Source organism: Mya arenaria, chromosome 4, assembly GCF_026914265.1.
Source record: "Mya arenaria isolate MELC-2E11 chromosome 4, ASM2691426v1".
In the NCBI taxonomy this organism is placed as follows: Eukaryota; Metazoa; Mollusca; class Bivalvia; order Myida; family Myidae; genus Mya; species Mya arenaria.
The window spans coordinates 42596589-42621824 of NC_069125.1; the positions used below are offsets into that span (position 1 = coordinate 42596589).

Here is a 25236-nt window from a genome sequence, read left to right on the forward strand (position 1 = left end):
TGCAAACCCTTTACGCCCCTATCTTAAAAACAGGGTATACAAGTGTACAATTTGCACTATTGAAAGCTAAATAATATTGAATTTCGTCTATGTGCTACTTTACCATACCCGCATTCGGAGCTCCTCTTTTATTTTCCTTCGAAAACAACCTCGGATGTATATGGACGGTATACAATGTCAGAATTCTTTACATTTAAACTATGCTTCAAGTTGATCATGCAGGCGCGTAGGAGCTGGGGCCGCAGGGGCCGCGACCGCGGCCCCAATATTCTGGCTAGTAACGGCGAATATTTGATACTGATTTTCTTAATGATCGCATTTTAAATAAAGTTACGAGCATATAGATCAATACCAGTCTGACACGATATTGAATAAACAGGTCACCATGTCATAATTAAACCTGTGACCATCTGGCTAATTGGCGTGTGAATGGCGTGAAAACAGTCGGCGGATTATTAAAGACGGGTAAGTGAAAGAAGAGGCAATATTAAAAAACTGTAGTTCATTGTAATAATTGCGATTTCTCGTTAAAATAGAATTGTCATTAAACAGCCACCAATACGTATTATTTCAAACTCGTCACATTAAAGCTTGACTTTAAAATGGACGTTCCTAATCAGCCTAAACGTTTTCCGAAGAGATCTTTTGGCACTAAAAAAAAACTGAACACATGGCATTCAACTCGCAATGGTTCCAAAGTCACTCGTGGCTTCACTATGAAAAGGTAAACTGCGATAATTTGTTATTTGACGTAAACAGTGTACTATACCACGTGATAAATTGCGTCATAAATGCTACGTCGGAAGGCAATATTTTGATTTGAAAAAAGACTTTTAACAAAGATAACTTCACTATTTCTTCACCATTTTAAATGAAACTTAGCGCAGTCTACGCCGCGTACGGAGCCACACCTTTGGTCTTTTACCAGAATTTGATTGATAGTTTAGTTTCTTTAAACACTTCGAAAAACGTTTTCACAATACGGCCGTGTGACGGAGCACTGTCAAACATTATTTTGGAAACAGGTTTGCAAGTGTTTGATGAAACTAATGACCTCATCAAATTTCGGTAATAAAAAAAATGCGATGTTTCATTTTAGATGGTGTTGTAAATGAAAAGATATCTTTGATTTAAGTCTTCATTTTTCATTTATATCTATCAACTGTTTTAACCGGAAAGGTTTAGAAAAAAAACATGAAAATTAAACCTGAACTCACTGGAAATCGAGTCATTCAATGCTTAAAATTGAAAAAAATCTCGATGGTAGGGGAACCCCCCCCCCCCGAGCCCACCCTTTCCGCGGCCCCAATATCAATTTCCTTCCTACGCGCCTGTCATGTAGTAATTATAATTAAGCATTTAAACCTAACCAACTTGAACTTAGTAATAGAAACAGCACGTTAAAACACTACAATTAAATAATGTTATTACTATCAATTTCACGAACTACTTCTACTGATGTATCGGCATACATCCGAGGTTTCTTTCGATGAAAAATGGCCGAGGAGTTCCGAATGTTAAAAATAAGAAAGCAAATAGTGCGCAGCAGACAACAGTTACAGTTACACAAATAATAACAAGTATACATAGTTTCTAGAATCATAGTTGTGTCCCTTTACCACTACCTACCCATTAACATCGTGGCTTATCGGGGGACTAAAACAAAACAGATCTCTTCAATAAAATGGATGGTAACTACCGTAGCTTATCGGAACAGGGACAGTATTCAATAGAATTATTATCGTTATTCTTGGATGCTTCAGTGATTCCATTCAGTAGATTGGCCAGTTATTTTTACCTACCATTCAGAACACTTAGATTCAACTCTTTATCGTTATTCTTAGATGCTTCAGTGATTCCATTTAGTAGAATGGCCAGTTATTTTTACCTACCATTCAGAACACTTAGATTCTACTCTCTAACTTAAAATCTTTATCCAATATATTTGAAGGAGTAGAGGATGGTAGCAAATAGCCTAGACAGCTAACTATAGAAGGAATATTAGATATACTGGGTCATGCATTGAGAACATATCGGAAAGTGAAACATTCGATGAACTGCGAAACAATCAGTCTTACCAAACATCATAGACAGATACATAAGACTAAAACTTCATGAATTTCAAACTGAAATGAAATTTAGAAAACTATTATTAGCGATAGCGATTGATTTGATCCACAAACGATTTCGATCCACCAAATTTATTTTTACGTGTAATTAAAACAACAAATCAGCTGTAATACAGCTGAAGTCGACAGTCGGATTTTAAAATATAGAAAAAACAACATGTCTTAGGATAAAATAAATTATACACTAAACAAGCTTACTTATGGCTACAGAGAAGTACGAGGTTCTGTACGGCGGTGATGGTCGATTGCACGTTCTGGCCCGTGATCACGTGTCTGTCGATCACCACGTGCACACTGTCAGCCTCCCCGCTACCTGCATGTGAGCGCTTTGATTTTATTAACAGGTTTTTTTTATCATTATTTAAATATGATGGATATCTATAATATATTTTGTCTGATTTAAAGCGATTAATCATTCTTAAATCTACTATTTCTAGCTATGAACTGTTTTATACAAGTTGAAGTAAATATTAAGGGCGGGAATTAAAATGAACTACTTTCTGAAAATCGATCAAGGTGTACGCCTGTTGTGGTTCGTGACGTCTTCATTATATGCATTCTAATGCGGCGTATTTTTACAATATTTCAAACAGACTAAGTCCCTCCCAGTGACAAGCAACTGTAAATTTGTTGTACAATGAAACATAAAACCGCATGTAAAACACTTGTCGTACAACAGATGAAACTTTCTATTTCATTCTGGATGCATTAGATCAAGCAATAAGCGTAAAATAACACGTATTTTGAAATATGTAGGCGCCATACCTCATTCACAATCGTTTATAATTCTAAAATACGCAACCTTTAGAACAAACTTAGTGCCATTCAAATGCACTTAAGTCGATTGTAAATAAAGCCTACGCGATATATTATCGTAAAATAAGTATCTGTGAGGCATTACAGGTAAACTGTTAGATCAGTGGTTACCGCACGTGGCGGATCCGTCGTCCATTTAAAACACACCTGACTGGCAATCCAGGGGTCGCTGGTTTGATTCTCCGCCGCACCACTAAAAATGCTTGTCGTCTTCCGGGAGGGACGTTAAATAGGGGCCCCATGTGACAGGGATATACACTGGTGCACGTTAAAGAACCATGGTAGCTCTAACCAGGGTTACATTCTGTCTGTGCACTATACTCCAAAAACCTAAAATGACTAACAATCTTATCGGAGCACTCGTCCAATGAGCAAGGCCCGAGTGCGAGTATAAATAAGCTCAAACACACACACGTTTATCGCATCTTGGTGCATGCGATTGGGCTACCCCCGGGTACTCCGGTTTCCCAACACAACACATGACCACGCTTTCGCGTTTCACAGTGCCAACGACAGTGATTAACTTGTTTCAAACATGTTGTTTAATAGAAGAGAACTTAACTAAAACTACCACGGAAACACCGAACGAGTGCACTGTGTCTTTGCTTGCTTTACCTGGTTATAGTAAATAACTTCAGATCACGAAATACCAAACAATCAACCTCCCTTGCAAAAACTGTTCGTAGTTGTTCTCTCTTCGTCAATGTGGAATGTCATACTAACCTTTTCTTAGTACAAATAAAACACGAATACTGATACGAATCTACGTAATCTACGTACCACAGCTACAACGTTGTTACATGAATTATGTATGCTGTCATCTACGATCTTAACTGGGCTAATTAGCTGGACGAATCTAGGATTATTTCTAGGAAGATTGCCTGTGAATCTCGTGTACGGGGAATTTTACGAATGAGGCTGAAAGGGCAAGCTTTAAAAGATTTGATAAATTGTCATCGGTTTAGCAAATGCTTAAAGCTGCATTCTCACATATTGATTGTTTTGACTTTTTATAGTTTGTATTGGAATGAGCCAATTGTGCGTAAATGTCTGGAAACCAGTGATGTAAGACTGTTGACAAAATATCAGATCGCTATTTTTATATTAACTTTTGAAAATTGATGTTTTATGGCTAAAAGCGTTACTAACTCTTTAAGAAAAGTAAAATTTTCGGCAGTTAACAAAACAATTTATATCTGTTATAATGTGATGTATCTCATATGGCTAAATTGAAGGCAATTATGCCAAAATGAGCTGATTTTGAGACACATTAAATAAAAAGGTCAAAACTGTCAATTTGTGAGAGTGCAGCTTTAAAACCTTCCAGTAATGATGCAGTTACGAATCTATAATCCCCTTTAACTTCGACAACATACAATTTCGAACTCTAAAGATGTTAAGTGGTAAACATACTTTTTGTCCAAAGAAAAGATAGGATTTCTCAAGATTTGTTCAATACATTTATTAGCCGTTATTAATGATCCTAATCAGGTGAAGCGGTTGGTATAAAAAGTGGCTGGCCCAGTTAGCGGGTAGTTTTCAAAATATTAAGTGGAACATTAAAAAAACTTAAAGATTGTTAGTAAGTATATATACAAAATTAATGCTGATCTGACAACTAACAATCTTTAACCATTACTAAATGTTTATACAATTGGCTGCCGTAATTTATTCTGTCTAATGGGACGCTAAAAGTTTTCAAATCTGTCGTACATCTAAAATGGATTTGGGTTGTTTAATTATGCCAAAATTAAAAAAAAAATATGAAAACGCGCTTGACTATATTTTTAAAAGTAAAGAAGTTAAAATATGTATTTGCTATAGCCAGATTTTAAATTCTTTCTTTTCTGCTTCTACTCATGCATACACGCTTTCAAATGATATTAAAATCATACGCAGATACTAGGCGAAAAAAACACACACCAAATGGTGGGTAGAATGCCTATAAGGCGCATTGCGTGTATGAGATACAAAACATGTTGTTTTCCCAACTTCAGTCAGACATATATTGAAATTATCAGTTCAATGTGTTTTTGCATGAAGCCATTACCGAGCTGTATAATCATGCAATTCATTAAACGAATTTAAGCCTTTAAAGTTGCACTCTTACAGATATACCATTTGTACACCCTTTTTATTTTTTTACTTTGAAAGAGCAAATTTTTGCGTAAATATCTGCAAACTAATGATGTAGGATTGCTTACAAAAAATGAGACCGTAGATTTTCATATTTCCGTTCGAAAATAAAGTTTTTATGGCTTAAACTAACGGTTTAAGAAAAATACGGTTTAAGAAAAATGCATAAAACACATTTTTGAACTTAAATATAAAAATCTGCGATCTAAATTTTGTCAGCAGTCTTATATAACTGGTTTCCATGGATTTTCGCAAAATTTGGCTCGTTCCAGGACAAAAAAAAAAGAATTGTCAAAAACGTTCAATCCGTGAGAATGCAACTTTAAATAAAGACGAAATATTAAAAGAAAACCCTTGAAAATAACTTATTTATTTAAACAAGTTAAAACAACATAATATTAATCACTCTCGTTAGCACGATGTTACGCGAGAGTGTGATCTTGTGTTGTGGGGGAAACTTGTACGAATGGACCACAAACCAAACTCACATGCACCCAGGTCGTGAATCGAACCTAGGTCGCCTAGGTGAGCTTACCACTGCACTGACCGGACTACCTGACGAGGTGGTTTTAAACAGCAGATATTGATAATGTTAAATTTGATGTCAACGTATCCGAAGCTGCATCTTTTGTAGCTGCATCTTTTGTAGGTTTATAAGACTTAAAGAGAAAAGTTGTAAATCTATGTCAATGGAAGATCGTGCTAATATTATAGAGACCGAGGGAAATATGCACAGACACGCACAAATGTCTCTGCATTGATCAGCGTTTGTCTCTGTCGGAGAATTACACCGATGAACAAGCAGGAACACGAAATAGTCCGATGACGTACCATAAAATTATAGACATTCCTATTAGTTTGAATGTAGGTCATGCCTAGATGGGGAAATGGGTCAGTATGGCTACATTATAGAACAAGATTAAAAATGTTAGCTGATGCATTGTACAAATATTTTGATTAAGCAACACATGCCTATGTGTGTGAACTGCATTGTCAACTTCTTTAATATGCAATATGTGAAGTTGTACTATACAGAATAAATCAAACCCTTGAAACCAGAGCTTTGACATTTGTTATGTCCACTATTGCATCAATCATCTTTTTAGAATAGGAAATGTTTTACTTGTGCTCATGTTTTCACAGTAATGTACAAGGAATCTGCAAACTTTAATACTATCTAGGGAAGATAAAGAAATATGAATTAAAACAGTTTTTTTTATTAAATTCTCTGTTATACACATGTACCTTAAAGATGCACTCTTACTCCCAAATAAGATTTACCACATTTAATAATATTGTTTTAATATTCAAAAAGGGTGAATAAAATTCGAAAACAATGGTTCTTATGAAGGACACCGAGTTTAATTGGAAAGAAATGAGCATAAAACACGGTATTTCCACCTTATGAGACTAAAGAAGACCACAGTAAATCTTTTAGCATTCACCAATCATTTAATAATTTTGCGTTTTCAGCTATTAAATACTGTAACACGTTTACAATCTTGTTATCAGTCAGTAATATTTTCCATAAATGCATGATTTAGTAAGTAGTTTAAGGTTTATCAGTCAAAATTAATGTTTGTTATACATGTTTATGTAAAATGTTAAAGAGTGTCACTATAAGATATAAGAACAGAATAGAAACGTATAAAGAATTGTACGAAGTGCATCGTCTACAAATCATACAGTTTAAATATATAACGTCAACGTGAAACTACACCGTTTATTATTTAACAAAAATGTTGTGTAGCATTAAAGGAATGAATTGCGGGCTTCATGTCATTATCGGAGTATGAACGCAATTGGGCTGGTCAAATTGTGTGGAGTCCGATTACCAATTTTAAACATAACATTGAAACACATATGGCAACACTACATTCAACATACTATCATAAATGAACACTTTCTAAACTGTTGATATATATATATAACGGGACCTGCTTACACAATACAAACAATAACAGGATCAACAATATCCATGTATATTGTTATGCGATGAATTGCAATCCGAACATATCCGAAGATGTTGCGTTCATCGATTGATATATCAAAATATTGTTATATCTTTAAAGCTAATAATTTTAGGTCACAGAAATCTATCTTCGTAACCATTGCTCAATGAAAAAAGCTGTTTGTAGTTGAACCTTCTTTAACCTTGATACATGATTAATGTATGCTGTGATCTACGATCTTAACTGGGCTAATTAGCTGTAGGAATGGTACATCTAACCTTTCTAGAGAAGGACAAACTAAGAGGACGTCTCATTAATCTCTCGTACTGATGTAATAAGAATTAGACTAAAGTCCAGAGCAATAAAAACAAATTAGTGGAACACGTTTTAAAGATCCGATCAAATGTGATCGGTCTAGCGAACGCTTAAAACTTTCCATTAAGAATGCATGAATGACATTTTACCCCAGGGGCGGATCCAGGATTTTGGGTTAGGGGGGCGTAACTTTTAATCACTCTAAAGGTTGCACTAGCAGATCCAGGGGCATACCTATAGTTCTAATATCATAACGAGGTTTCTATTAGGACGACTAAGTGGCTTATATAATTTGTATATTTTCGTTAAGCGGGAAAAACGAGGGAAGATACATGTATAATTGTGAACCCATGTTCAGATACTTTTACTATTCAACATATTCTAAGTGCAATTAGAATTATTACAGTAAGGGAAGGCGGGAACGTTTAAATTGCGTGCACTCTGTGTTGTGTACGAGTACATCTCAAAAGGCAATGTTGTATAAAGATACGCGAGCGAAGCGAGCGAAGAAAAAATAGGAAAATATAGTATATTTTATTGTTTCCATACCAAAGAACATGTAAGCTCCGGGAATTTTAGGGGGGGGGGGGGCGTGCGCCGGGTGCGCCCCCCTGGATCCGCTAGTGTTTTACCCTATCAATATTCAATGCAGTAACACGACCGTGACAGGTTCTATAGAACGTATGTACCACCCTTACAAGAGCGTGACAACCAACTTAGTACGGATGGGCCCAACTCAACACCAGGGTGACAACCTAATTAGTACGGATGGGCCCAACTCAACAAGAGCGTGACAACCAACTTAGTACGGATGGCCTCAACTCAACAAGAGCGTGACAACCTACTAATTACGGATGGGCCCAACTCAACAAGAGCGTGACAGTCTCCTTAGTACGGATTGGCCCAACTCAACACGAGCGTGACAGTCTCCTTAGTACGGATGGGCCCAACTCAACACGAGCGTGACAGTCTCCTTAGTACGGATTGGCAAAACTCAACAAGAGCGTGACGACCTCCTTAGTACTGATGGCCCCAACTCAACACGAGCGTGACAGTCTCCTTAGTACGGATGGCCCCAACTCAACACGAGCGTGACAGTCTCCGTAGTACGGATGGCCCCAACTCAACACGAGCGTGACAGTCTCCTTAGTACGGATGGGCCCAACTCAACACGAGCGTGACAGTCTCCTTAGCACGGATGTGCCCAACACAACACGAGCGTGACAATCTCCTTAGTACGGGTGGCCCCAACTCAACAAGAGCGTGACAGTCTCCTTAGTACGGATGGCCCCAACTCAACACAAGCGTGACAGTCTCCTTAGTACGGATGGCCCCAACACAACACGAGCGTGACAATCTCCTTAGTACGGGTGGCCCCAACTCAACACGAGCGTGACAGTCTCCTTAGTAAGGATGGCCCCAACTCAACACAAGCGTGTCAGTCTCCATAGTACTGATGGCCCCAACTCAACACGAGCGTGACAGTCTCCTTAGTACGGATGGCCAAAACTCAACATGAGCGTGACAGTCTCCTTAGTAGGGATGGCCCCAACTCAACACGAGCATGACAACCTAATTAGTACGGATGGGCCCAACTCAACACGAGAGTGACAACCTACTTAGTCAGATGGCCACAACTCACCCCGAGCGTGACAACCTCCTTAGTACGGATGGCCCCAACTCAACAAGAGCGTGACAACCTACTTAGTCAGATGGCCCCAACTCAACACGAGCGTGACAACCTACTTAGTACTGATGGGCCCAACTCAACAAGAGCGTGACATCCAACTTAATAAGGATGGCCCTATCTCAACACGAGCGTGACAGTCTCCTTAGTACGGATTGGCAAAACTCAACAAGAGCGTCACAACCTCCTTAGTACGGATGGCCCCAACTCAACAAGAGCGTGACAACCTTATTTGTACGGATGGCCCCAACTCAACAAGAGCGTGACAGTCTCCTTTGTACGGATGGGCCCAACTCAACACGAGCGTGACAGTCTCCTTAGTACGGATGGCCCCAACTCAACAAGAGCATGACAGTCTCTTTAGTTCGGATGGCCCCAACTAAACACGAGCGTGACAACCAACTTAGTACGAATGGGCCCAACTCAACAAGAGCGCGACAGTCTCCTTAGTACGGATGGGACTAACTCAGCAAGAGCGTGAAAACCTCCTTAGTACTGATTGACAAAATTCAACAAGATCGTGACAGCCTCCTTAGTACGGATTGGCCCAACTCAACACGAGCGTGACAACCTCCTAAGTACGGATTGGCAAAACTCAACAAGATCGTGACAGCCTCCTTAGCACGAATGGGCCCAACTCAACACGAGCGTGACAACCTACTTAGTAAGGATTGGCACAACTCAACACGAGCGTGACAACCTACTTAGTGCGGATGGCCTCACCTCAACATGAGCGTGACAACCTCCTTAGTACGGATGGCCACAACTCAACAAGAGCGTGACAACCTACTAAATCAGGTGGCCCCAACTCAACAAGAGCGTGACAACCTACTTTGTATGGATGGGACCAACTCAACACAAAGCGTGACAGTCTCCTTAGTACGGATGGCCCCAACTCAACACGAGTGTGACACCTACTTAGTACGGATGGCCCCAACTAAACACGAGCGTGACAACCTACTTAGTACGGATTGGCAAAACTCAACAAGAGCGTGAAAACCTCCTTAGTCAGATGGCCCCAACTCAACACGAGCGTGACAACCTACTTAGTACTGATGGGCCCAACTCAACAAGAGTGTGACAGTCTCCTTAGTACGGATTGGCAAAACTCAACAAGAGCGTGCCAACCTCCTTAGTACTGATGGCCCCAACTCAACAAGAGCGTGACAACCTCCTTAGTACTGATGGCCCCAACTCAACAAGAGCGTGACAGTCTCCTTAGTACGGATTGGCCCAACTCAACAAGATCGTGACAACCTACTTAGTACAAATGGGCCCAACTCAACAAGAGCGTGACAACCTAATTTGTACGGATGGCCCCAACTCAACAAGAGCGTGACAGTCTCCTTTGTATGGATGGCCCCAACTCAACAAGAGCGTGACAACCTCCTTAGTACCGATTGGCAAAACCCAACAAGAGCGTGACAACCTCCTTTGTACGGATGACCCCAACTCAACAAGAGCGTGACAGTCTCCTTAGTACGGATTGGCCCAACTCAACAAGATCGTGACAACCTACTTAGTACAAATGGGCCCAACTCAACAAGAGCGTGACAACCTAATTTGTACGGATGTGCCCAACTCAACAAGAGCGCGACAGTCTCCTTAGTACGGATTGGCCCAACTCAACAAGATCGTGACAGTCTCCTTAGTACGGATGACCCCAACTCAACAAGAGCGTGACAGTCTCCTTAGTACGGATTGGCCCAACTCAACAAGATCGTGACAACCTACTTAGTACAAATGGCCAAATCTCAACAAGATCGTGACAGTCTCCTTTGTACGGATGTGCCCAACTCAACAAGAGCGCGACAGGTTCCTTAGTACGGATGGCCCCAACTCAACACGAGCGTGACAGTCTCCTTAGTACGGATGGCTCCAACTCAACAAGAGCGCGACAGTCTCCTTAGTACGGATGGCCCCAACTCAACAAGAGCGTGACAACCTAATTTGTACGGATTGGCCCAACTCAACAAGAGCGCGACAGTCTCCTTAGTACGGATGGGACTAACTCAGCAAGAGCGTGAAAACCTCCTTAGTACTGATTGACAAAATTCAACAAGATCGTGACAGCCTCCTTAATACGGATTGGCCCAACTCAACACGAGCGTGACAACCTCCTAAGTACGGATTGGCAAAACTCAACAAGATCGTGACAGCCTCCTTAGTACGAATGGGCCCAACTCAACACGAGCGTGACAACCTACTTAGTAAGGATTGGCACAACTCAACACGAGCGTGACAACCTACTTAGTGCGGATGGCCTCACCTCAACACGAGCGTGACAACCTCCTTAGTACGGATGGCCACAACTCAACAAGAGCGTGACAACCTACTAAATCAGGTGGCCCCAACTCAACAAGAGCGTGACAACCTACTGTGTATGGATGGGACCAACTCAACACAAAGCGAGACAGTCTCCTTAGTACGGATGGCCCCAACTCAACACGAGTGTGACACCTACTTAGTACGGATGGCCCCAACTAAACACGAGCGTGACAACCTCCTTAGTACCGATTGGCAAAACCCAACAAGAGCGTGACAACCTACTAAGTACTGATGGGCCCAACTCAACAAGAGTGTGACAGTCTCCTTAGTACGGATTGGCAAAACTCAACAAGAGCGTGACAACCTCCTTAGTACTGATGGCCCCAACTCAACAAGAGCGTGACAACCTCCTTAGTACTGATGGCCCCAACTCAACAAGAGCGTGACAGTCTCCTTAGTACGGATGGCCCCAACTCAACAAGACCATGACAACCTCCTTTGTACGGATGGCCCCAACGCTACAAGAGCGTGACAACCTACTTAGTACGGATGACCCCAACTCAACAAGAGCGTGACAACCTCCTTTGTACGGATGGCCCCAACTCTACAAGAGCGTGACAACCTACTTAGTACGGATGGCCCCAACTCAACAAGAGCGTGACAACCTACTTATTACGGATTGGCAAAAATCAACAAGAGCGTGACAACCTCCTTAGTACGGATGGTCCCAACTCAACAAGAGCGTGACAACCTACTTAGTACGGATTGGCAAAAATCAACAAGAGCGTGACAACCTCCTAAGTACGGATGGCCCCAACTCAACAAGAGCGTGACAACCTCCTTAGTACGGATTGGCAAAACTCAACAAGAGCGTGACGAGCTCCTTAGTACGGATGGCCCCAACTCAACAAGAGCGTGACAGTCTCCTTAGTACGGATGGGCCCAACTCAACACGAGCGCGACAGTCTCCTTAGTACGGATGGCCCCAACTCAACAAGAGCGTGACAACCTCCTTAGTATGGATTGGCAAAACCCAACAAGAGCGTGACAGTCTCCTTAGTACCGATTGGCAAAACCCAACAAGAGCGTGACAACCTCCTTAGTACCGATTGGCAAAACCCAACAAGAGCGTGACAGTCTCCTTAGTACGGATTGGCCCAACTCAACAAGAGCGTGACAGTCTCCTTAGTACGGATTGGCCCAACTCAACAAGATCGTGACAACCTACTTAGTACTGATAGGCCCAACTCAACAAGAGCGTGACAGCCTCCTTAGTACGGATTGGCCCAACTCAACACGAGCGTGACAACCTCCTTAGTATGGATTGGCAAAACTCATCAAGGGCGTGACAACCTCCTTAGTACGGATGGGCCCAACTCAACAAGAGCGTGACAGTCTCCTTAGTACGGATGTTCCCAATTCAACAAGAGCGTGACAACCTACTTAGTACGGATTGGCAAAACTTAACAAGTGCGTGACAGCCTCCTTAGTACGGATGGGCCAACTCAAGAAGAGCGTGACAGTCTACTTAGTACGGATGGACAAAATCAACAAGAGCGTGACAGTCTCCTTAGTACGGATGGACAAAAAAATCAACAAGAGCGTGACAGCCTCCATAGAACGGATTGACCAACTCAACAAGAGCGTGACAGCCTCCATAATACTGATGGACCAACTCAACAAGAGCGTGACAGCCTCCTAAATACTTATGGACCAACTCAACAGGAGCGTGACAGCCTCCTGAATACTGATGGACCAACTCAACAAGAGCGTGACAGCCTCCTAAATGCTGATGGACCAACTCAACAAGAACGTGACAGCCTCCTAAATACTTATGGACCAACTCAAACTCAACAACAGCGTGACAGCCTCCTCAATACTGATGGACCAACTCAACAACAGCGTGACAGCCTCCTCAATGCTGATGGACCAACTCAACAAGAGCGTGACAGCCTCCTAAATACTTATGGACCAACTCAAACTCAACAAGAGCGTGACAGCCTCCTCAATACTGATGGACCAACTCAACAACAGCGTGACAGCCTCCTCAATGCTGATGGACCAACTCAACAAGAACGTGACAGCCTCCTCAATACTGATGGACCAACTCAACAAGAGCGTGACAGCCTCCTCAATACTGATGGACCAACTCAACAACAGCGTGACAGCCTCCTCAATACTGATGGACCAACTCAACAACAGCGTGACAGCCTCCTCAATACTGATGGACCAACTCAACAAGAGCGTGATAGCCTCCTCAATACTGATGGACCAACTCAACAAGAGCGTGACAGCCTCCTCAATACTGATGGACCAACTCAACAACAGCGTGACAGCCTCCTAAATACTGATGGACCAACTCAACAAGAGCGTGACAGCCTCCTCAATGCTGATGGACCAACTCAACAACAGCGTGATAGCCTCCTCAATACTGATCGACCAACTCAACAAGAGCGTGACAGCCTCCTCAATACTGATGGACCAACTCAACAACAGCGTGACAGCCTCCTCAATACTGATGGACCAACTCAACAAGAGCGTGACAGCCTCCTCAATGCTGATGGACCAACTCAACAAGAGCGTGACAGCCTCCTCAATACTGATGGACCAACTCAACAAGAGCGTGACAGCCTCCTCAATACTGATGGACCAACTCAACAAGAGCGTGACAGCCTCCTCAATACTGATGGACCAACTCAACAAGAGCGTGACAGCCTCCTCAATACTGATGGACCAACTCAACAACAGCGTGACAGCCTCCTCAATACTGATGGACCAACTCAACAACAGCGTGACAGCCTCCTCAATACTGATGGACCAACTCAACAAGAGCGTGACAGCCTCCTCAATGCTGATGGACCAACTCAACAAGAGCGTGACAGCCTCCTCAATACTGATGGACCAACTCAACAAGAGCGTGACAGCCTCCTCAATACTGATGGACCAACTCAACAAGAGCGTGACAGCCTCCTCAATACTGATGGACCAACTCAACAACAGCGTGACAGCCTCCTAAATGCTGATGGACCAACTCAACAAGAGCGTGACAGCCTCCTAAATACTGATGGACCAACTCAAACTCAACAAGAGCGTGACAGCCTCCTCAATACTGATGGACCAACTCAACAACAGCGTGACAGCCTCCTCAATACTGATGGACCAACTCAACAAGAGCGTGACAGCCTCCTCAACACTGATGGACCAACTCAACAAGAGCGTGACAGCCTCCTCAATACTGATGGACCAACTCAACAAGAGCGTGACAGCCTCCTCAATACTGATGGACCAACTCAACAAGAGCGTGACAGCCTCCTCAATACTGATGGACCAACTCAACAAGAGCGTGACAGCCTCCTCAATACTGATGGACCAACTCAACAACAGCGTGACAGCCTCCTCAATACTGATGGACCAACTCAACAAGAGCGTGACAGCCTCCTCAATACTGATGGACCAACTCAACAACAGCGTGACAGCCTCCTCAATACTGATGGACCAACTCAACAAGAGCGTGACAGCCTCCTTAATACTGATGGACCAACTCAACAAGAGCGTGACAGCCTCCTCAATACTGATGGACCAACTCAACAAGAGCGTGACAGCCTCATCAATACTGATGGACCAACTCAACAAGAGCGTGACAGCCTCCTCAATACTGATGGACCAACTCAACAAGAGCGTGACAGCCTCCTCAATACTGATGGACCAACTCAACAAGAGCGTGACAGCCTCCTCAATACTGATGGACCAACTCAACAAGAACGTGACAGCCTCCTCAATGCTGATGAACCAACTCAACAAGAGCGTGACAGCCTCCTCAATACTGATGGACCAACTCAACAAGAGCGTGACAGCCTCCTCAATGTTGATGGACCAACTCAACAAGAACGTGACAGCCTCCTCAATGCTGATGAACCAACTCAACAAGAACGTGACAGCCTCCTCAATACTGATGGACCAACTCAACAAGAGCGTGACAGCCTCCTAAATGCTGATGGACCAACTCAACAAGAACGTGACAGCCTCCTCAATGCTGATGAACCAACTCAACAAGAGCGTGACAGCCTCCTCAATACTGATGGACCAACTCAACAACAGCGTGACAGCCTCCTCAATGCTGATGGACCAACTCAACAAGAACGTGACAGCCTCCTCAATACTGATGGACCAACTCAACAAGAGCGTGACAGCCTCCTCAATACTGATGGACCAACTCAACAAGAACGTGACAGCCTCCTCAATGCTGATGAACCAACTCAACAAGAGCGTGACAGCCTCCTCAATACTGATGGACCAACTCAACAAGAACGTGACAGCCTCCTCAATGCTGATGAACCAACTCAACAAGAGCGTGACAGCCTCCTAAATGCTGATGGACCAACTCAACAAGAGCGTGACAGCCTCCTCAATGCTGATGAACCAACTCAACAAGAGCGTGACAGCCTCCTAAATGCTGATGGACCAACTCAACATGAGCCTGACAGCTTCCTTAGTACAGATACGCCAATTTTTAAAATTAAAGAAAAAATATGTTTTGCTTCAAGGTATGCGCCTTAAATTATAGTAATGCCATTAAAGGGGACACGCACATTCGCAATATCCATTTTGGAAATATGTATTCCGGGCCTGCTCTGTAAAGCGATCAATTATACAACCTTATTTAATCATAAATTGCAAAGCATGATATACATCTCATCGTTATATATGCACTTACATATGCGGATAATTTAGTGCCTCTCATGCAATAATCGTAAAATAAGGTATACGGCCCACACATACGCTAATGTTTTCCAGGAAGATTTATAAAACTGCAAAAACATCAAAAATAAGATTAAATAACGCAAGGTCGTCCAATCTACTTTTTTCGTTTGAAAGGACTTTCTTATTTAGAAACAAACAAGAAATTGTTTATATATTTGCCATTCGTTTGCATCCCTAATTTTTATATGTATGGGTAATAGCACTGATGACGGCACAGTGCTTTGACAAAACATTAAAGAGGCACTCTTACTCCCAAATATGATTTACCACAAATAATACAAATGTTTAAATATATCAAAAAGGATGAATACATATCGAAAACAATGGTTCTGATGAAGGATATCGAGGTTAATTTGAAAGAAAGGCGCAGAAAACACGGTATTTCTACCTTATCAGATGATAATAGATCGTACTACATCTTCAAGCATTCACCAATCATTTAATATTTTTGCGTTTTCAGCTATTAAATACATGGTTACTATCTTGTTATCAGTAATTCATATTTTCTATAAATACATTATTTAGTAAGTAGTTAAAGATTTACTACCCAAAATATATAATTGTTATACATGTGTATGTATTGATTTTGAATAATAGTGCCACTTCAATTACTTTTCTTTTCCTTCCACTCGTATAACGCTTTCAAATGAAACTAAAAATCAAAGAATGTTACCAGGAATAAACGATTACCAAACTGGGTTGAATACCTAAATCTTGCCATGCAGGCAATAGGTGAAAAAATAGGAACTGTTTTTTCCTCATCAATCAGTTATGTTTTTACACAATAAATGTAGCTCAGAAATGCCCTACATCTCACTTTTCTTTGCATAAAATCCATTATCCTTCTTCTGAATCATGCAGTTTACCAACGAAACATGTAGGACATTCACTGAATGTCGACTTGGGCAGACAGTTGATGTATATCGGTGTACTATGTTTTCGGCGTTCAATAAAAAAGCGTGCTGTATAAGGAAATATTGTTGTTATTTGTCCGCAATTTAGTATTGATAACTTGGCCGCACGATTTTTTAATACACTGTACAGCTGCCTGGATTAACAATACGATGGCACCAGATGTAGGGCGGAGAGGAGATTTATTCCTGTTATATTCTGGGGCATTGTACGCAGATACGTGTAGCTTATAGCGCTAACCTCGGTCATCTTCTGGTAAGGCCCAGTCTCCATGTCAAGTTTGAGGACCAAAGATCTAGGCATTATCGACTTATCACTCGGACAAGCTTTTCGCGTTCTATTCACTATAGCATTAACCTTGACGTGCAAAGTAAGGGGGCAGAGAGGACATCCTTACAACAATAATATATTTACGTACACGAGTATTTCCCCCCGTTGTCTTTGACGAAGTCTTCAGGTATAACAGGTAGGGAAGGGAATTCTGGATTTCTCGCCAACTCATAAAGACACGTCTGGAAGTCAAATGTGGACGGAAATATAGTAATAACAAACAAAAAATACAGCGCTTTTATAAGACACAGCATAAATATTTTTTTTAGAAATGGCAGTAGTAAACAGAGAGCCATTCCTGGCTTCTGCTTAAACATACAAGTGCTACTTCCATTTACTTAATATAAAAAAGCAATGTGTGTGAAAAAAGTGGACGTCAGTGCTCGCCTGTTTTTGTCAGTCAATCAACGGGCATAACTCATTAACTTTTAAAGCCAGAGATGCCATGCTAAACTAACAATTTATGAAATGTATGCATAGTTTCACTAGTGACATTTCTACTAAGTTTCATGCGAATATCTTGATCTGTTCAAGTAGAGTAATGACCGAGGTGTAACGGACTAGACGCTGACCCCAACGCTTCTCACTTGCAATACATCAACTTCAAATCAATAGGAATTGTCAAAAGTTTTATGTTTTTCTCTTAAGTCAAGTCGCCTGAAATCAGGTAGCCACACTGCAGTGGTCGAAAAGGGCACAGTCCCACTAGCCTGCACTGGTAAAATGCTTTCCGAGCTTGCTCAAAAATGATGCCAAGCACTAAAGTCGGTGGCTACATTGGCTGCTGGGATCATGTTTAGTTTTATATCCATGTGAACCATGACCAACTTTCAAATATACATCTAGATTTAAATTGTTTTATTATTTCAATCTTCTTTTTTCCCTTTTGATAAATTTGATTTTAGATTTGTCTTGCAATGCAAATGAAGTTATACGTAGGTATCATTCTCCATATCAAATAAAATATATTTTTATATATATATAAATGTAGTTCTGCGGGAAAACAAAGGGATGTAATCAGAAATGAATATTTATGAAACAAATAAATCTTGCTTCCCTTTACTCAACTCGTTATCATCTTTTGTATCATAAATAACGTTGGTGTTTTGTAAGCATGTGTTTGGCAATGAATAAGATTAGCTAAATGTTAAGATGCCTTGGCCATGCTTCATGTTATTTGTGGCATGGATTTTTCCCACATGAATTTCTAATATGTCGGTATTGTTTATATTGATTGCGTTCTCTAAGCTATAGGGCATACTGACGATACATTTGCAGGTGCACTTGACCATTATGTCAATCAAGTTTACAGGCCACTGGTCAATCGATGGGTGCCTGCCCGTGAGAAAGTATTAGTCTAATTATGCTTTTGGGTTAACAGTCATATAGAGCATAGACAGAATTTAACCCTGGTTAGATCATACGATTACACTGGTAAGGTTACTAGATTGTCCGGGTTAAAATACTAGATTACCCTGATAATATAATAAGATTACACTGGTAAGATTACTAGATTAGCCTGGTTAGAAAACTAGATTATACCCTGATAATATAATAAGATTACACTGGTAAGGTCACTAGATTATCCTATTTAGAATACTAGATTACCCTGATAATATAAAAAGATTACACTGGTAAGGTTACTAGATTATCCTGGTTAGAATACTAGATTACCCTGATAATATAATAAGATTACTCTGGTAAGGTCACTAGATTATCCTGGTTAGAATACTAGATTACCCTGATAATATAATAAGATTACTCTGGTAAGGTTACTAGATTATCCTGGTTAGAATACTAGATTACCCTGATAATATAATAAGATGACACTGGTAAGGTTACTAGATTATCCTATTTAGAATACTAGATTACCCTGATAATATAATAAGATTACACTGGTAAGGTACCAGATTATCCTATTTAAAATACTAGATTACCCTGATAATATAATAAGATTACACTGGTAAGGTTACTAGATTATCCTGGTTAGAATACTAGATTACCCTGATAATATAATAAGATTACACTGGTAAGGTTACTAGATTATCCTGGTTAGAATACTAGATTACCCTGATAATATAATAAGATTACTCTGGTAAGGTCACTAGATTATCCTGGTTAGAATACTAGATTACCCTGATAATATAATAAGATTACTCTGGTAAGGTTACTAGATTATCCTGGTTAGAATACTAGATTACCCTGATAATATAATAAGATTACTCTGGTAAGGTTACTAGATTATCCTGGTTAGAATACTAGATTACCCTGATAATATAATAAGATTACTCTGGTAAGGTCACTAGATTATCCTATTTAAAATACTAGATTACCCTGATAATATAATAAGATTACTCTGGTAAGGTTACTAGATTATCCTGGTTAGAATACTAGATTACCCTGATAATATAATAAGATTACACTGGTAAGGTACCAGATTATCCTATTTAAAATACTAGATTACCCTGATAATATAATAAGATTACACTGGTAAGGTAACTAGATTATCCTGGTTAGAATACTAGATTACCCTGATAATATAATAAGATTACTCTGGTAAGGTCACTAGATTATCCTATTTAAAATACTAGATTACCCTGATAATATAATAAGATTACACTGGTAAGGTACCAGATTATCCTATTTAAAATACTAGATTACCCTGATAATATAATAAGATTACTCTGGTAAGGTTACTAGATTATCCTGGTTAGAATACTAGATTACCCTGATAATATAATAAGATTACTCTGGTAAGGTTACTAGATTATCCTGGTTAGAATACTAGATTACCCTGATAATATAATAAGATTACTCTGGTAAGGTTACTAGATTATCCTATTTAAAATACTAGATTACCCTGATAATATAAAAAGATTACACTGGTAAGGTTACTAGATTATCCTGGTTAGAATACTAGATTACCCTGATAATATAATAAGATTACTCTGGTAAGGTCACTAGATTATCCTATTTAAAATACTAGATTACCCTGATAATATAATAAGATTACACTGGTAAGGTACCAGATTATCCTATTTAAAATACTAGATTACCCTGATAATATAATAAGATTACACTGGTAAGGTTACTAGATTATCCTGGTTAGAATACTAGATTACCCTGATAATATAATAAGATTACTCTGGTAAGGTCACTAGATTATCCTATTTAAAATACTAGATTACCCTGATAATATAATAAGATTACACTGGTAAGGTACCAGATTATCCTATTTAAAATACTAGATTACCCTGATAATATAATAAGATTACTCTGGTAAGGTTACTAGATTATCCTATTTAGAATACTAGATTACCCTGATAATATAATAAGATTACTCTGGTAAGGTTACTAGATTATCCTGGTTAGAATACTAGATTACCCTGATAATATAATAAGATTACTCTGGTAAGGTTACTAGATTATCCTATTTAAAATACTAGATTACCCTGATAATATAATAAGATTACTCTGGTAAAGTTACTAGATTATCCTATTTAGAATACTAGATTACCCTGATAATATAATAAGATTACACTGGTAAGGTTACTAGATTATCCTGGTTAGAATACTAGATTACCCTGATAATATAATAAGATTACACTGGTAAGGTTACTAGATTATCCTGGTTAGAAAACTAGATTACCCTGATAATATAATAAGATTACTCTGGTAAGGTCACTAGATTATCCTATTTAAAATACTAGATTACCCTGATAATATAATAAGATTACTCTGGTAAGGTTACTAGATTATCCTAGTTAGAATACTAGATTACCCTGATAATATAATAAGATTACACTGGTAAGGTTACTAGATTATCCTGGTTAGAATACTAGATTACCCTGATAATATAATAAGATTACTCTGGTAAGGTCACTAGATTATCCTATTTAAAATACTAGATTACCCTGATAATATAATAAGATTACTCTGGTAAGGTTACTAGATTATCCTGGTTAGAATACTAGATTACCCTGATAATATAATAAGATTACTCTGGTAAGGTTACTAGATTATCCTATTTAGAATACTAGATTACCCTGATAATATAATAAGATTACTCTGGTAAGGTTACTAGATTATCCTGGTTAGAATACTAGATTACCCTGATAATATAATAAGATGACACTGGTAAGGTTACTAGATTATCCTGGCTAGAATACTAGATTACCCTGATAATATAATAAGATTACACTGGTAAGGTTACTAGATTATCCTGGTTAGAATACTAGATTACCCTGATAATATAATAAGATTACTCTGGTAAGGTTACTAGATTATCCTATTTAAAATACTAGATTACCCTGATAATATAATAAGATTACTCTGGTAAAGTTACTAGATTATCCTATTTAGAATACTAGATTACCCTGATAATATAATAAGATTACACTGGTAAGGTTACTGGATTATCCTGGTTAGAATACTAGATTACCCTGATAATATAATAAGATTACACTGGTAAGGTTACTAGATTATCCTGGTTAGAATACTAGATTACCCTGATAATATAATAAGATTACTCTGGTAAGGTCACTAGATTATCCTATTTCAAATACTAGATTACCCTGATAATATAATAAGATTACTCTGGTAAGGTTACTAGATTATCCTGGTTAGAATACTAGATTACCCTGATAATATAATAAGATTACTCTGGTAAGGTTACTAGATTATCCTATTTAGAATACTAGATTACCCTGATAATATAATAAGATTACTCTGGTAAGGTTACTAGATTATCCTGGTTAGAATACTAGATTACCCTGATAATATAATAAGATGACACTGGTAAGGTTACTAGATTATCCTGGCTAGAATACTAGATTACCCTGATAATATAATAAGATTACACTGGTAAGGTTACTAGATTATCCTGGTTAGAATACTAGATTACCCTGATAATATAATATGATTACACTGGTAAGGTTACTAGATTATCCTGGTTAGAATACTAGATTACCCTGATAATATAATAAGATGACACTGGTAAGGTTACTAGATTATCCTGGTTAGAATACTAGATTACCCTGATAATATAATAAGATTACTCTGGTAAGGTTACTAGATTATCCTATTTAAAATACTAGATTACCCTGATAATATAATAAGATGACACTGGTAAGGTTACTAGATTATCCTGGTTAGAATACTAGATTACCCTGATAATATAATATGATTACACTGGTAAGGTTACTAGATTATCCTGGTTAGAATACTAGATTACCCTGATAATATAATAAGATGACACTGGTAAGGTTACTAGATTATCCTTGCTAGAATACTAGATTACCCTGATAATATAATAAGATTACACTGGTAAGGTTACTAGATTATCCTGGTTAGAATACTAGATTACCCTGATAATATAATATGATTACACTGGTAAGGTTACTAGATTATCCTGGTTAGAATACTAGATTACCCTGATAATATAATAAGATGACACTGGTAAGGTTACTAGATTATCCTGGCTAGAATACTAGATTACCCTGATAATATAATAAGATTACACTGGTAAGGTTACTAGATTATCCTGGTTAGAATACTAGATTACCCTGATAATATAATATGATTACACTGGTAAGGTTACTAGATTATCCTGGTTAGAATACTAGATTACCCTGATAATATAATAAGATGACACTGGTAAGGTTACTAGATTATCCTGGTTAGAATACTAGATTACCCTGATAATATAATAAGATTACTCTGGTTGAATGACCTAGTTAGATCAACCTGGTTATATTACTAGATTACCCTGGTTAAAATACTAGATTACCCTGGTTAGATCACCCTAGTTAGATTACTAGATGACCCTGGCTAAACTATAAGATTTCCCTGGTTAGATTATACCATAACCCTGTTAATATTATGTGATTGCCCTGGTCCTGGTAATATTATATGATTGCCCTGGTCCTGGTAATATTATATAATTGCCCTTGTCCTGGTAATATTATATGACTGCCCTGGTTCTGGTAATATTATATGACTGCCCTGGTTCTGGTAATATTATAAGATTACCCTGGTTAGATTACTAGATTACCCTTGTTATGTTATAAAATTACCCTGGTTAGATTACTCTGGTTAAATTGAACAGTTACCCTAATAAGATTATAAGATTACCCTGCTTAGATTACTTAATTACTCTGGTTAGATTATAAGATAACCCTGGTTAGATTACACTGGTTAGATAACTAGATCAGGCTGTTTCGATTATATTTAAGATCATTTTGGTTAGATTATAAGATTTATTTGGCTAGATTATAATATTACCTTCGTTTCTATTGCCCAAGTTAGATTACTAGATAAGCCTGGTTAGATTACAAGAATATCCTGGTCCTTGTAAGATTATAAGATTACCCTGGTTAGATTATAAGATTACCCTGGTCCCCTCCCATTTGATTCACATAATGTGCTATACTGAAGATGCTCTTCTATTTTCATTTTGCACTGAATTTTAATAAATGAAATATTGATGTTCACTTTCATTGAAAACATGTTGGATAATGTGCATTTCAAGAAAATTCATGGACTCATGAATGTTGTTTTTTATCATATGATCTGTAAAACTCATTTACTGTGATGATACAACTTATTATTTTACTGACAAACTTGATACATGCAGTCATAAGCATTCTTAGACATGTGCCACTGATGTAGTCATAAACATGTGTGATCTGAGGCTATATGTAGTCTGTACATTATTTAACATGTATGGCTATATGAAGTCATATACATTCTTTATTTAGGCTTTATAAATTCTTACACATGTGAGGCTATAGTCCTCAAAACTCCAGATGCCGTCATGTACAGTGGAAAACAGTCCAGCCACACCCAGCCCCACGGCACAGATTGCCTCTGGAAACACAATCCTAACATAAAATCACCATGTTAACATATATTATATACTGATAAATAACAATTAATTGCAGTGGGTGATATTCACAAATCTTATACTCCCCTGTATGTGCCCATCAATTTCTGATTCTTTATATTACTTAGGTTAAAAAATAGGTTTAAATTAGGGATGCAAAAGAATGGCAAATTTGATTTTCGAATATTTGGTAATTCTTTTGATCAAATATTTGATTACCAAAATACATCTTTTAAAAGTTGTAGTTAACTATTATTATTATTATTATTCACTAAAGTAATAGCCGGGGCATTTTAACCCTACTTTGTCATGGCCAGTACACGCGGAAGACCCTGATTTTCCCCCAAATGACTCTGAAATTCCCCATTTCCAAAAAGAAAAAATAATGTACTAATAAGTTCTTATATGCAATACCTTTAAAACAAACAAGAAAACAATTATACTTTTCTCTTTAACAAAGTATGCAAGGATCTGCTTGAGGTCTTTATCCTTGTGGAGGTCTCGTAGTGCCCCAGGGCTGTCAGGAATGACAAGGGCGCTGTATCGCGCAGCATCTACCGTCTCCAGGGGGATTGGGTTGGAGGCTGATTTGGACCGGAACTCATTAAACCAACGCCTGTTTGTATCATCTTGATTTACATATTCCACATTTTTACCCTGGAAGAATATCATATAATAAAATATTACAAATGATATACGTGTTTCTATTAAATTTCTTATTACAACATATTTACAATCTTAAATGCACGTCAATCATAGATTCAATGATGGCAAAATGTTATAATTAATCAAATAATTGTCATTGGGCAACCAACATCAGTCATTATCAATTATGATCATCTTTAATCACTTTTTAATCGAACATTATTATTACTGAAAAAACACATAAAATACAGGTGTATAATATTTATACTTTGTTGAGTCAAAACAAACTTGTGCTATGAGTGTACTAAATATCTTTCATTTTGGTATTTATTCTTCTATCATCCCATATGTTTGGCAAATTTTGCAATATTTAAGACATACCCATCATCAAAAAAACCCCAT

General features: G+C 38.7%; 1 protein-coding gene across 3 annotated transcripts in view; it reads right to left on the minus strand.

Moving 5' to 3' along the window:
• The window catches only part of LOC128231868 (glutamine amidotransferase-like class 1 domain-containing protein 1), a 29135-nt gene that overhangs the window by 1307 nt on the left and 2592 nt on the right, over positions 1 to 25236 (minus strand). The window contains exons 3-7 of one of the 3 annotated variants that reach the window (XM_052945112.1): positions 24633 to 24846; positions 24082 to 24173; positions 17395 to 17488; positions 2328 to 2442; positions 1630 to 1656 (exon numbers count right to left, since the gene is read on the minus strand). In XM_052945112.1, coding sequence (XP_052801072.1) covers positions 1630 to 1656; positions 2328 to 2442; positions 17395 to 17488; positions 24082 to 24173; positions 24633 to 24846 — 542 coding nt within the window. Of the gene's footprint in view, positions 1 to 1629; positions 1657 to 2078; positions 2127 to 2327; positions 2443 to 17394; positions 17489 to 24081; positions 24174 to 24632; positions 24847 to 25236 lie in introns of all 3 variants that reach the window. The other 2 variants (XM_052945114.1, XM_052945113.1) reach the window with 2 other exon arrangements.